Source organism: Ursus americanus, chromosome 28, assembly GCF_024610735.1.
Source record: "Ursus americanus isolate L20-20 chromosome 28, mUrsAme1.1.p, whole genome shotgun sequence".
Lineage (NCBI taxonomy): Eukaryota > Metazoa > Chordata > Mammalia > Carnivora > Ursidae > Ursus > Ursus americanus.
Window position 1 is genome coordinate 5,457,040 of NC_142154.1, and position 12,140 is coordinate 5,469,179.

General features: G+C 57.4%; 1 protein-coding gene across 2 annotated transcripts in view; it reads right to left on the minus strand.

Moving 5' to 3' along the window:
• ZNF710 (zinc finger protein 710) overlaps nucleotides 1-12,140 on the minus strand; it is a 63,362-nt gene that overhangs the window by 3,754 nt on the left and 47,468 nt on the right. For both annotated transcript variants that reach the window (XM_045813137.2, XM_087856638.1), the window contains exons 2-4: nucleotides 5,943-7,434; nucleotides 3,268-3,459; nucleotides 2,626-2,800 (exon numbers count right to left, since the gene is read on the minus strand). In XM_045813137.2, the coding sequence (XP_045669093.1) occupies nucleotides 2,626-2,800; nucleotides 3,268-3,459; nucleotides 5,943-7,406 (1,831 nt within the window). In that variant the 5' untranslated portion in view covers nucleotides 7,407-7,434. The remainder of the gene's footprint in view (nucleotides 1-2,625; nucleotides 2,801-3,267; nucleotides 3,460-5,942; nucleotides 7,435-12,140) is intronic.

The following is a 12,140-nucleotide window of genomic DNA, read 5'->3' on the forward strand; positions in this document are numbered from 1 at the left end:
AATGTCCCCAAGGGGCAAACTCACCCTCAGTTGAGAACCAGTGGTCTAAGGGCAATTCTACGAGTGGTTCAGGAATGAATCCAGGCCAGTGAATCATGAGGAGAGGCCTGCTTGTGAATTCTCTGAATTCACACAATTCTCATTGGTTTCATAGAGAAAAGGGAAGAGGCTCTTACTCTCCCACTGGTTGTGTACAAGCCCTGAAGAGCACACTGCCCTGAAGAGCAATGGCAGCCATCTTGTGACCATGAGGAAAATCAGAGCTAATGCTGTGAACAGACGGAGGGAGCCTCACCCTGGTGTCATTGTTGAGGGGCTGAATCAGCCAACTCTGAAGAGGGCCTGGATTTCGAGTCCTTTCTGAATCTATTTCATTACTGTTTAAGTTAGTCCGAGTTGGGGGGGGGGTGTCTATTACTCATGCCCAGGGCATCTGACACACTGTGAATCTTCCTGACTTTATAAAACAAGGTCAGCTGTTCCAAATCTTAAAGACACTAGGCTCTGTCTTCCTCAAATCCTAGTGCCATACCTTCATATGGTACAGTTGACTAAACATTAAAAACAAGCTAATACGTACCATTTTTTACAAGGACATTGATCCACCTCCCAAATTATAGTTCCAATTTATTAGATGGTTCCATCTAGAATGTACCCTGCCTTCCTCCGGCATAAGTGTGAAACCTGAGCTTTTCAGACCAAGGTTATATGTGAGAGGCAGGTTGCCTTGGGTCCCAGCCATTCAAGTGCCAATCACTCCTTTACTGCCTGTCATCTGCCGCAGTCAGGAAGAAAGCAGTCCTATGCATCCCGGTTATTGACCTCAGACAGAAAGAGCATGTCCCTTCACCACCCCCTGGGAGCAAGGTGTGCAGGGACAGCTGTTTCCAAAAGGACGAGTTCTGCGCTGGTCCCTCCTGGTGGGTTAGTTACATGGGGGGGGGGGGTCTGCTAGACTATGGCTGTCAAACCCCACTGCATATAGAATTATCTAAAGTGCTTTAAAGTGCTGACCCTAGGCCACGTGCCAGATCAATTACATTTGACTCTCTGGGGTTGAGACTCAGGCACCAGCATTTAAAAAATTCCCCAGGTGCTTCCGCTGTACAGCCAAGTTTGAGAACTAGACCTTTAGAGTCCAGATCAAAGGTTCTCCAAGTGAGGTCCCTGATCAGCAGCTTTGGTATCCCCTGAGAACTTGCTGGAAATGCAAATTCTGCAACCCTCCCCCAGACCTACAGATTCAGAGGCTCCGGGGGTGGAGCTCCGGGGGTGGAGCCCTGCCGTTTTAACAGATTTCCAGGTGATTCCAATGCATACGGAAGTTTGAAACACCACTGCGCTTCCATGCCTCTAAAACTCTACCGGGCAAACAGATCGCCTGGGATCTTTTCTGAAATGCAGATTCTGATTCAGCGGGTCTGGGGTAGGGCTGACTCTGCAGTTCTAGCAAGACCCCAGGTGATGCTGACACTATTGGTTCTCGTACCACATTCTGAGCTGGAAGGGGCTACAGAGAGCACCCATATGCAGGCAACAGGGTGGGATTCTTGCTCACGAGATCGAAAACTGAGGACACCCGTGTCTGCCAGAAAACCCAGGCCACTCACTGGTTAGCTGCTGCAAAACCAAACCAGGGTTCCTGCAGCCAGCCCCCAACATCTGATTGCCTGCTAGTGAGTAACGTCACCCAGGCAAGTCAACTCACCTGTATTGTTCCCTGCTACTTTGTCTGAGAAGGCACGCCAGGCAGGCAACTAGCTCTAGACCGTACAGCGAGCCTTCCTGAGGCGCCATCAACTCTTTCCTCCAGTAGAATCTCTAAAGTCCCTCCTCCCCTCAGTACGGCCAGAGAGACTAATGTTCTTCCATAGCTGACGAGTGTGGAGGGGACAGGCTATCGCTCACACTTAGGGATGTTACAACACCAGCCTATGAAACGACTACCAACTGCAGAGGTGAGGCCCCTCCCCTGAATGCATGGCCTACACTCTCTTTGGCAAGCACTGTGAAGAGCGTGATGGACTGTGTTACACACTTTTTGCCTTGGCTGCTGGGAAGCTCAGAGCTCCCCCGGGCTGTCCACAGACCCTCCCATGGTACACTTGGGGATTGGGACCTCACCCGGCTTCCCTCATCTCTTCAGCTGCCCTTTTCCCTTTTGTTACTTCCTTTCCCAGCCAACATTTATTTTTAACGTCACTGTCATAGTCATAAAAGCGTCTGTCCCCCCCACCCCCGGGTGTTGTGATCTTCCCTGAGTTACCTAACTTCTCTGTCCAGTGTTGGCATCTGTAGGATGGGGATAATTAGCAGAGCCAAGCTCGCTGTGAGGAGCACGTGAGTTGATAAAGGCCTGGCACGCAGTCAGCACTGGATTGGTATCAGTCAGGCTTTTTATTTATCATTATTTACGTGAGCCCGCTGAAGTCCTTTGTTCTTACACAAAGGCCCTGTCGTCAGCACCAGGACCATCTTCCAGGGTTTCTCCTCCCTAGCCCGGAGCCCACCCCAGCGAGGTCTCAGGCCTGGCCAGCCTCCCCCACCCCCTGACCGGACAGGAGGCTCCTGAGCATGCCGTGACGGGACCGCTCCTGCGCCGTCCCCTGTGCGTGGCCCACCCACCTTGGCTGTCCAGGCCGATGTCCATGACGCCATGCTTGACCTTCATGTGCCGGCTCAGGTTGCCCTTGAGGTTAAACTTGCTGGAGCAGTAGGGGCACTTGAAGGGCTTGCTGCCCGCGTGCAGGTGCATGTGGCCCAGCAGGTTGTACATGCGGTTGAAGGACTTCCCACACACCTGCAACACACCGGCTTGGCGTCAGGAGCCCGCGGGGAGCCCGCCCTCCCTGAACCCCAGCCCCCTCCCACCACCCCGCTGGGGCTTGAATCCCACTCGCTGTGGACAGCACTCACTCTGTCCTCTCCTAGGTGACCCCAGAGGCCCGAGAGCCAGAGAACCGAGCCTCCTCTTGCTGGTCACTGTTCCACTCTCCCTGAGCTGGAGTTACCAGAAACCCAGGGCTGGGCTCTCGGACCACAGCGTCTCATGCCTGCACTTTTCCTGCCATGCAGGGACCTTCACCCCTTCCCCAGCCTCCAAAAAATACCACCTCAACAGCGTATAGGCTCTGAACACTGTGGCCCACAGTGACCCCCCCAAGCCCAGGCATTTTCACCCAAAACTGGGCTCCCCCGCTTGCACCGGCCAGGCCGGCTCTCAGCGGCTGCAGTCGTGCCGACCCGGGGGCCCTGGCAGCCGGGTACCTTGCATTTGAATGGCTTCACAGGCGAGTGTACAATCATGTGGGTCTTGAGGGTCTGCTTCTGCACGAAGGTCTTGAAGCAGATGTGGCACTGGTAGGGCCGGACGCTGGTGTGGATCAGCATGTGCCGCTTCATGTTGGCCTGCAGGGTGAACTCCCGGCCGCACACCTCGCACTTGAACTCCTTCACGCCCTGGCGGGGGAGGGGGGAGGGGGGATGGTCAGGCCATGTGACGGGCACAGCCTCTGGAAGCGTGTGTGTGGGGGGGGTGTGCACACAGTGTCCGAGCGTACGCACAGCTTCCGGAAAGCGACTTCCCGGAGGGGGTGCTCCGGATGGGGACCACTTGTGGAAAGCCACTGGGAGAATGTTGGGGCAGGGCCACTGACTCCAGGAAGCCTTCTAGTTCCTACCTACACACCTGCTGTCTCCCGCCCACCTGGGCAGGTGCCCCTCTAGGTTTGCACCTGTGCACCAAGGCAAGTGTGTTCATTCGTTCGTTCGTTCATTCATTCATTCATTCATTCATTCATCCAGCAACCATTTACTGGGCACCTGCGACAAGCCAGCATCACGCCAGGCACCAGGATCTGTGGCCAAGAAGTGGACCATGGCCTGGTGGACCGTCCTCAGGTCAAGGGCACACATGTCTTTTTCCCCTCAGTGTGGGCTCTCAGTGTTCCTTGGGGTTCACGGAGCCCTTTGAGAATCTGATTAAAAGTATGGACGCTGCAGGAAAAATGACACTTGGATCTGAATACAAGAGTTCTCAACGCCCCTGGAGCCCATCCACTCAACCCCTTGAGAGTTTCCCAAGCTTCCCTGGTGTAAGAATCCACCACCATGCTGCACATACGGCCTCTCGGGAGATTCCTCCTGCCGCTGCCGGGCCAGCAGGCCCAGGAATGTTTGGTCTCAACAGGTCCCTCAGAGGATTCTTATCATTGGAGGAGTTTGGGACACTTGGCCCCAGGAGACAATGATTCCAGGGGAAAACCCTCTGGTTTGACTTCAACATGGCCTGGAGGTGACCCCCAGAGCGGGACAGGGTGTTGTGAGCACAGGGGGTCCGATGTATTGTCTGGAGAGCAAAGTCAGGACAAATGTTGGGAGTTGATCTCTTTGCTGAGCCAGTAATTTAGCAGACCCCCAGCGGGACGGTCATGTGTGTGCGGTCACAGGGGCTGTCCCGACGCTTACGTGGGACAGAGTTCCGTATTATAAGGCAGCAGCGCGTGTGTGTCTCTCTTTTAGCAGACAGGGGCTGTGTGTCACGTCTCTACACTCGCCTGACACACTGACGGTGTGTCTGACCACCAGGGGGCCCTGCCTTGGGGCGCTGACCCCGTAAGTACATATTATGTGCACACTGTGCAAATTTAGGCTGACGACAGGGATGTTTTCGATTTTACCGGTCTTTGGTTTTTGTTCTCAGTTTTTTGTCACGGTGTTATTTCTCTTTGAACACTTTGCAGACTCGTGGGGATTTTTAGTAGAGGAGAAAAATGGCACAAGATGCTTATGGCTCCCACTCCCTTCCCAGCAGACACGAAGTCAGTCAGTCATCTGGTTTCACTTGACACACGGTCTGCTCTTATGGCTGAGCCCAGACTCTGCTTCAGAATCCTTCTTAACATCACACTGTGGGCAGCTTTACCAACCGACCGGGGGAGCAGCTGCAAAAAGCTGCAAGTCATCTCTGCTCTTGCAGATGTTCCCAGGGCAGGGAAGGCTGGATTCTCGGGCCAGCAGGCTCCGGCTGCCCCACTCACTGCTGCGTCCACTGTGAGAGGTGAGGATGCAGGCTGGACCCTAAGTGGCCCTACGGCTGCCATTACGGAACGAGGGAGCTCTCGTGCACCTTGAGCTGCAAAACGTGAAGCTGGTTGGATTTGGCGTGGAAACGAGGGGGCAGGCTAAGTGCCGAGCGAGCCTGTGGGACCCAAGAGGCCTCATTCCATCTGGACAGAAGGGCCTCTGGGACGGGGTGACGGTGGCTGAAAGGCAGGGTGGCTGGTGACCGGAAGGGAAGGGGAGGACAGTGGGGGACAGTGGGTCAAAGTGATGTGTCAGGGACACAGTGGACAAGGACAGCTCCACCTTCCACCCCTACAAACTGTCTGCCTTGTTTATGTCCTTTTCCATCACAAATATTTTTCCTTCTGTCTGTTCCCTTTTAAAATGAAATACATTTAAGCTTTTTCCTAAAGGGAAGTCACAGGTTTTGATACAGTTTTGTCATAACAAGGAGCAAAGGAAAGCTTCTCTCCTTCTGACTGTCTCGGTCACTGCCCCGTGGCCTCCTGGCCTCCGCGCTCCTGGAGGGCAGGCTGCTTTAATGATTTTCCAACTGGGTTCCCTGGGGCCTGCCGGGGTTCCTCCAACATTTCATTCAAAAACTTCAAAAAAGTAAGTTCTACTATTAAAAAAACACCCTGAATTTCAATTGTTATTTTTTTCCTAATACTCCTGCGAACGAATATGCAGCTCTAAACGTTAGGACGCGTTCATCTGCGTCCCATCTCTTTTGGCCGACCTGCTCTGAAGCAGGACTCTGGGAAGCACTGGATGGAAGGCCAGCAGGAGGAGAGGGAGGAGCCTCAGGCCGGCCGAGGCCCCTGGGGCGGGAGAGCCCCTCGGGAGGATGTGGGGGAGGGGCAGAGGCACCGGCCTACCTTGTGGGTGAGGGAGTGCTGCTTGAGGTGGTGGATCTGGCTGAACTCCATGCCGCACTCCGTGCACACGAAGGGCCGCACGTTCTGGTGTTTGAGCATGTGGTTCTGCAGCTGGCTGCGGTAGTGGAAGGACTTGTCGCACTCGAGGCACTGGTAGAGGGTGGGGCCCTGGTGGGAGGCCAGGTGGCGCTTGAGCTGGGTCAGGGTGGAGAAGTCCAGGCCGCACTCGACGCAGACGTGGCAGCGGCCGCTCTCGTGCTTCACCTCGTGGGCCTTGAGCTCGCTGGGGTAGGCGAAGCCGCGGCCGCAGAAGTGGCAGCTGTAGGGCTTGACCTCCGAGTGCAGCAGCATGTGGCGCTTGAGGTGGCTCGTCTGCGTGAAGGCCTTCTGGCACACCTGGCACTTGTGCGGCCGGGTGCCCTGGTGCGTCAGCAGGTGCGTCTGCAGGTGGCTGGGCTGCTTGAAGAGCTTGCTGCAGTGCGGGCACGAGTGCGGCTTGATGCCGTTGTGGCCCAGGATGTGCGTCACCAGGTTGTACTTGGACGTGTAGGACTTCTCGCACATGCGGCACTGCCAGCGCTTCTGGCGGTCGCCCGCCTCCACCAGGTAGGAGTCGTCGATCTGCACGTTGATGTCCAGCCGGTCCAGCTGGGCCTTCTTGTGGCGCTCCACCGTCGAGCCGGCCGCGTCCGCCTCGAACTCGCCTGCCTCCTGCCACACGAAGCCCTGCTCCGGCTTCACGGGCTCCGGGGACTCCATGGTGGGGGGGGCCTCGGGATCGCTCAGGGGGGCCAGGTGGGGTGGCTCGAAGCCGCACTCGGAGGGCAAGGCCTCCGGCCCGGGCAGCGCCATGCCGGGCTCCGGGAAGCCGTCCCGGGCCGGGTCGGGGAAGTGGGGGTCATAGGGGGCCGCGTCCAGCTCCGGCCTCGGGGCTCGGGGCAGGTGGCGCAGCGTCCGGGGCTTGCGGCTGAAGGCGCTGAGGTCGATCATCTTGACGGCGCTGCTCTGCACCAGGGCCTCGCAGCCGCCGCCGGCCACCTCGGCAGGGGCCTCCGCCGGGCCCGCGTCCTTGTCGTCCCCGGGCACGGACACCTCGTAGACCTCCTGCTCCTCCTCCTCCTCCACCTTCTCAAACTTGACCTTGGGCACCAGCCGCACGGGCGGCCGCGTCTTCCGCCGGGTGTGCTTCTCGAAGGCCGCCTCCACCTCCAGCACCTCCTCTTCTGCCGGCTCCTCCAGGGCCCTCCCGTTGCAGGCCAGCTGGTAGACGTCGGGGCCCGGGGGCCCGGGCTCCCCCATGGCCGTCCCGGACAGCTCGGGCCCCAGGTCCGGGTAGAAGGCTTCGGCGCTTATGGTGGCTCCGAAGAGCTCATTTTCCGAGACCAGGCCCAGCACGGCGGCCTGAGCCAAGGACAGCACCACCACGGCATCCGTCTGTGTCCCTGAGTCCATGAAGCCCTCCATCCCGTGACGGCTGGCTAGGAGGGCATCGCTGCAGGAGGAGAAAGGAGCGTTAATACTGCCGGCTCCAGGCTGCACACACAACAGACACACACGCATTCCGCAGGGGCTTGGCTAGTCTGGGGGGCGTCTGGCCCTGCTGTGTTTCTCCTCCTGCCTTGGGAACCGGACACACTTATAATTACGGGGACCCCTCTGTGTATCTGACCATTTTCTCTGTCACCTTGTGGGATCCTGGATCGGCCCTGCCCCCTTGCTGGCCTCAGTCCTCCCACCTGTAACAAGAAGGTGGCATTGTCACCGCGGTTCTCAAACCATGTTCCTCACAATGTCCTTCCAGAGGTCCTTCAAAAAAGCTGATTTACAATTGCAAAAAATAAAGATTCCTCTCTTCTAAAAATAGATTTTAGAGAACCCGTCTACTCTCGAATGTAATACACACCTTGCTTCAGCACATTCTGTAGCCCCCCTGGCTTTGGTCCCAAAGTAATTAATTTTGCACGGACCTTGAGGCCATACAGTGAGGTGTTAAACACTGTCACCATTCGTAATGGCTTGACCATATGAGTGAGGTGTTTTGGTTTTTATAAAGTATATATATTGCCGGGGGAGAATGAGGTGGGGGAAAATAATATATATATATATATATATATATATATATATATATATATATATATATATGGCAAAAACAAGGCAACACACAAAAATAAATTAGGTGCCAAGGTCGCTCTTGGCGGTTACCACCTATCAACGAAGCCTGATGCTACGCGACTGTGTCTCTCACAACAGGTGATCGTTCTGCGTTAGATAAGGATTACACATTTAAATATCTATATTTATGCTGATAAAAAGTACAGCTTTCCCTGATTTGTGCACTGGCGTTCCACGTAGGATGTGATCTGATAGAAGGCCCCGTGATGGCTAACAGGTCTGAGAGCACTTCGTCAAACGAATACAAAAGCCGGCTCCCAGGTTCGCAGGCATGCGCTCTGACCTGCCAGGTTCTTCTGAAAAAGCCAACGCACCTACCTGCTCAGGTCCAACCCCCCCCCCCCCGGTTCCAAACCCCAGGTGCACCGGCTCCCTGCCTTCCTGGGGGCGCAGTCTGTGTAACCAGCCTTTGCACATGGTTCTCCCATCGGTGCCACCAAGCTCCCGCTCCTCCACCAGCCTCCCAGGTTTCCCTCAAATTCCACCTGTTCCTGGGACTCCCCGGCCCTCCCACCGGGTCCTGGCGCCCTCTCTGGGCCTCCCCTGGGCTGCAGCGTGTGCCCCGGATGTGGGAGGGCCTCCTCCTGGGCCTGGGACACTCATCATGATTGCAAGGCCTACCCTTGCTCGGTGCAGACACATCAGAAGTGCTCCATAGGAAAGGGAAAGGTGTTACTGGGGTGGCTCCTGGCTGCCTGGCCAGCTCTGCTCCCAGGGTCAGGGTCAGGCGCATGGCGGGCTGCGGCCCTTCCTCAGGAAACCGGGGCTCGGGGCCTCGTGTCTCCCTCCCACCCCAGGCCAGCGGAGCTTCCCCTTCCTGAAACCGGCTAAAAATAAAATACCCCAGACAGGAATTTAGCTTCCTTGAAACGGACACTAAAGATTAAACTATTAATCTTCAAGCCAGGCTCTCGTGGAAGGGTCAGGTGGAACAGAACCCGGCTCAGGTTCAGGGTCCACTGGGAACAGGCCGGAGGGGCTAAACCTCATTCAGCCCACCCCCACCACCCCTGTTGGAAGGCAGCTCGGCCCCAAGTCCAAGCTCTGTCACTTACAAGGGGCTAAGAAGGGTCACTTCAAAGTCACTCTGCACCTCAGTTTCTCCATCTTAAACCGACCTACCCTTCGAAGGATCGCGAGAGCCCAGAGGTCATAACTAGGCGAAGGGGATTCGTTAATTATAAAGCCCTCACCAAATGTAAACAATTAACTTATTTGCCCAGATCTCTGGAAGATTTCCTGATGAGGCCCCAGAGCAGAGAGATGTCTCCACTCCGGGGCCCCCCGTTCGGCATTGGGGTGCTTCTGCGATGAGAACTCATTAATTTCTTTGTGCAACAAATACTTGCTAAATCCCGGCTCTGGGTCAGGCCCTGTGCTCGGAGGTGCGAGGTGGGTGAGGCAGCCCCCCTGCCTCACGGAGTCCTCAGAGGAGACCACTGTGCCCACCGCGGCCACCCTGTGGGGCAGCACCGTCCCCCGACCCGACCGCTAGTCTGACACAGCACCCAGTCTGACACAGCCCTCATGCCGGCTGTGGGTTTGAGCGAACAGCACGCTCAGCACTTTTTCTAGACTTCCCTGAAGTCAGGACCAACTCATCCCCAGCTGCAGAGCCGGCGCTGGGGACTTGGCCCTGGGTTTGGAGTTCAAGTCCGATTTTGCCCTTTTCTTGCTCAGCCGCAGCCCCCAGCACCCCCCAGCCTGCTTCTTCATCAGGGCGGAGGGGGCGCAGTGCCCACCCGTGGGGTGGTGAGCAGAGCGAGGACGGCAGTGTAAAATGTTAGTTCCCTCTCTGTCCTCTCCGCGGCCCCAAAGCCGGCACCCCCCCCCCCCCCCGCCCCAGCAGCCTCAAGGGAACAGGAGCAAAGAAATTGTCATCCCTCTGGCAGCAGAAGCCGTGGGAGCCGGGGCGCAGGCCTGGCGAGGTCCCCCGTGGGGCAGGTCATCGTCCAGTTTATCATCCCCGCTAGGAGTGACCTTGAAGAGTGAAAGGGGCCTCTCCTGATGATCCCACCCGCCTCCCCGCCCACCAGGCGTCCCCTTCCTGTGGCACAGGCAGGCAGTTTTGACTTCGGGGCTGCAGTCCATGTTTCTGTGACAGGAGCCTATGCCTGGGTGTGAAAGGGGAGCTGCCCGCGGTTCTTGCTCATGAGGGGTTTGTGCCCACATGGGGTGGGACCCAGGCCTGCCAACAACTAACCCTCAGTGCGGGCAGAAGAGCTAGCTTCCCATTACCGGGGCTCACCAGGTTGCAGGTGAGCCATTTAACCCTAACAACAACCCCAAGGGGGGTGGGGGCGGGATGCACCCCATTTCACAGCCCAGGAATCCAGGGCCTCAGTCACATGCTCGAGGGTCCCGTCAGTGAGGGCAGATGTGGGTCTGCACCCAGGCCTGTGGGCCCTACAGCCCGGCCCCATGTGGGCCCCAAAGCTTCCAGCTCTGCTCCTTTAATCTGTGAAACCTGGTAGGTCGTGTCACGGCTCTGAGCCCGGCCTCGGCTCCCAGGTGCTGCCCTGTCGCCCCCAGGTTCCGAGGAGCCAGCAGGTGCTCACGGCTCCGGGCGACCTGCAACTGGGAAGCCTCAGAGCTATCCCTGTCCGGCTGGTCCGGGGACCCCTCCAAGGCAGCCAGAGCCCCTCCATGGTTCTCTACTCAGACCTCCCTTCTTGTTGGAACCCTGCATCAGCCCTGTGCCTGCCTGGCCACTCAGACCCCCCTCCTTCCTGTGCGCCAGACAGACACTTGTCTGAGCAGAACCCCCCCCCCCACGCCCCGTAAGCGCATGTTCACTGGGGTGGCCAGGCCGGTGTGCGTGCACGTGTGTGTGTGTGTGTGTGTGTGTGCGTGTGTGTGTCAGATGGGCTCTGTTTGTTGAGACTGAGGCTCAGAGAAAAAAGACAGAGGGAATCTAATTTACCTGCATTTTGCATGCACGCTCTGTCTACCAGACACAGAAACGAGGAGTGGGAAGGTGGGGACTCTGCAACCCAGTGTCTCCCGAGGACAGCCTGCCAGGTGTGCACCACCTGTGTGCCGGCAGCCCCTCCTCAAGGCCCCCCTTGTGCCGCCTCCCCTCTCAGGGCAAGGCCTCCGACCCCACACTTGTGCTGGGGCTCAGAACCAAAGCTCACCCCAGTGTCCCAGAGAAGGAGCTCAGACCTGCGTGGGCTCTCCACGGGCTCGCTAGGAGGTGAGGGGTATCCATCTAGGCAGGGTGCAGCTTGGCATCCTGCCAGGACACCCCTGGTTCCCCGCGTGGAGGGAAAGGACATGGCAAAGGCAGAAAAATAGAGGAGATAGAATAGCTGCTTGGTTATAGCATAAAGACTGGGACTGGGGGTGGGGGGAAGGGAGGCCATGGGGGGGAAGGGGAGAGAAGGGAAGAGGGGGAGGGAGGAGGTAGGGGGAGAGAGTAAGGAGGAGGCGGAAGAGAGAGAAAGGGGGAAGGGGGAGAAGAGGGGAGAGGGGGAGAAGCTGTGGAGGCCAAGAAACAAAAGCAGAGGAAGGGGAGGGAAGGAAGAACAGCCCTATTTCTCAGGGCCCAGTGTCACCCAGGCCAGCCCCCTGGGGAGGGTCCCAAGCCTCACCCTCTGAGGCCCAGCAGGGGGCCTTCCCCACCTGGACAGGGATCCTGCCTGTCACTTCACCTTTTGCTATACTATAGGGGTTCCTGTCAACACCGACACTCTTGTCAAATGCATTAATGGGTGACTTGCTGTGTGACCTTGGACGAGTCACCTGACCGCACAAAGTCTTGGTTTCCTCATCTGTAAAAAGGGCACAAGTGGCTTCTTGGAATGTTGAGGGCAGGTTAGTCCTTGGCCTACCTGCCTGTCACCCAAGGTCCCCTCTGCAAGATGTGGCTCCCCCCACACTGCTCTAGAAGTGCCTTTCCCATCAGTGAGACCCCCTCCACACACCCCTGCTCTGAGAGCAGGAGAGGGCTGGGGAGCTCGGGGGGGGGGGGGCAGTGTCCCTAGAACACAGACGGTAGGGCAGAAGGCACTGGAGGCCTGGTCT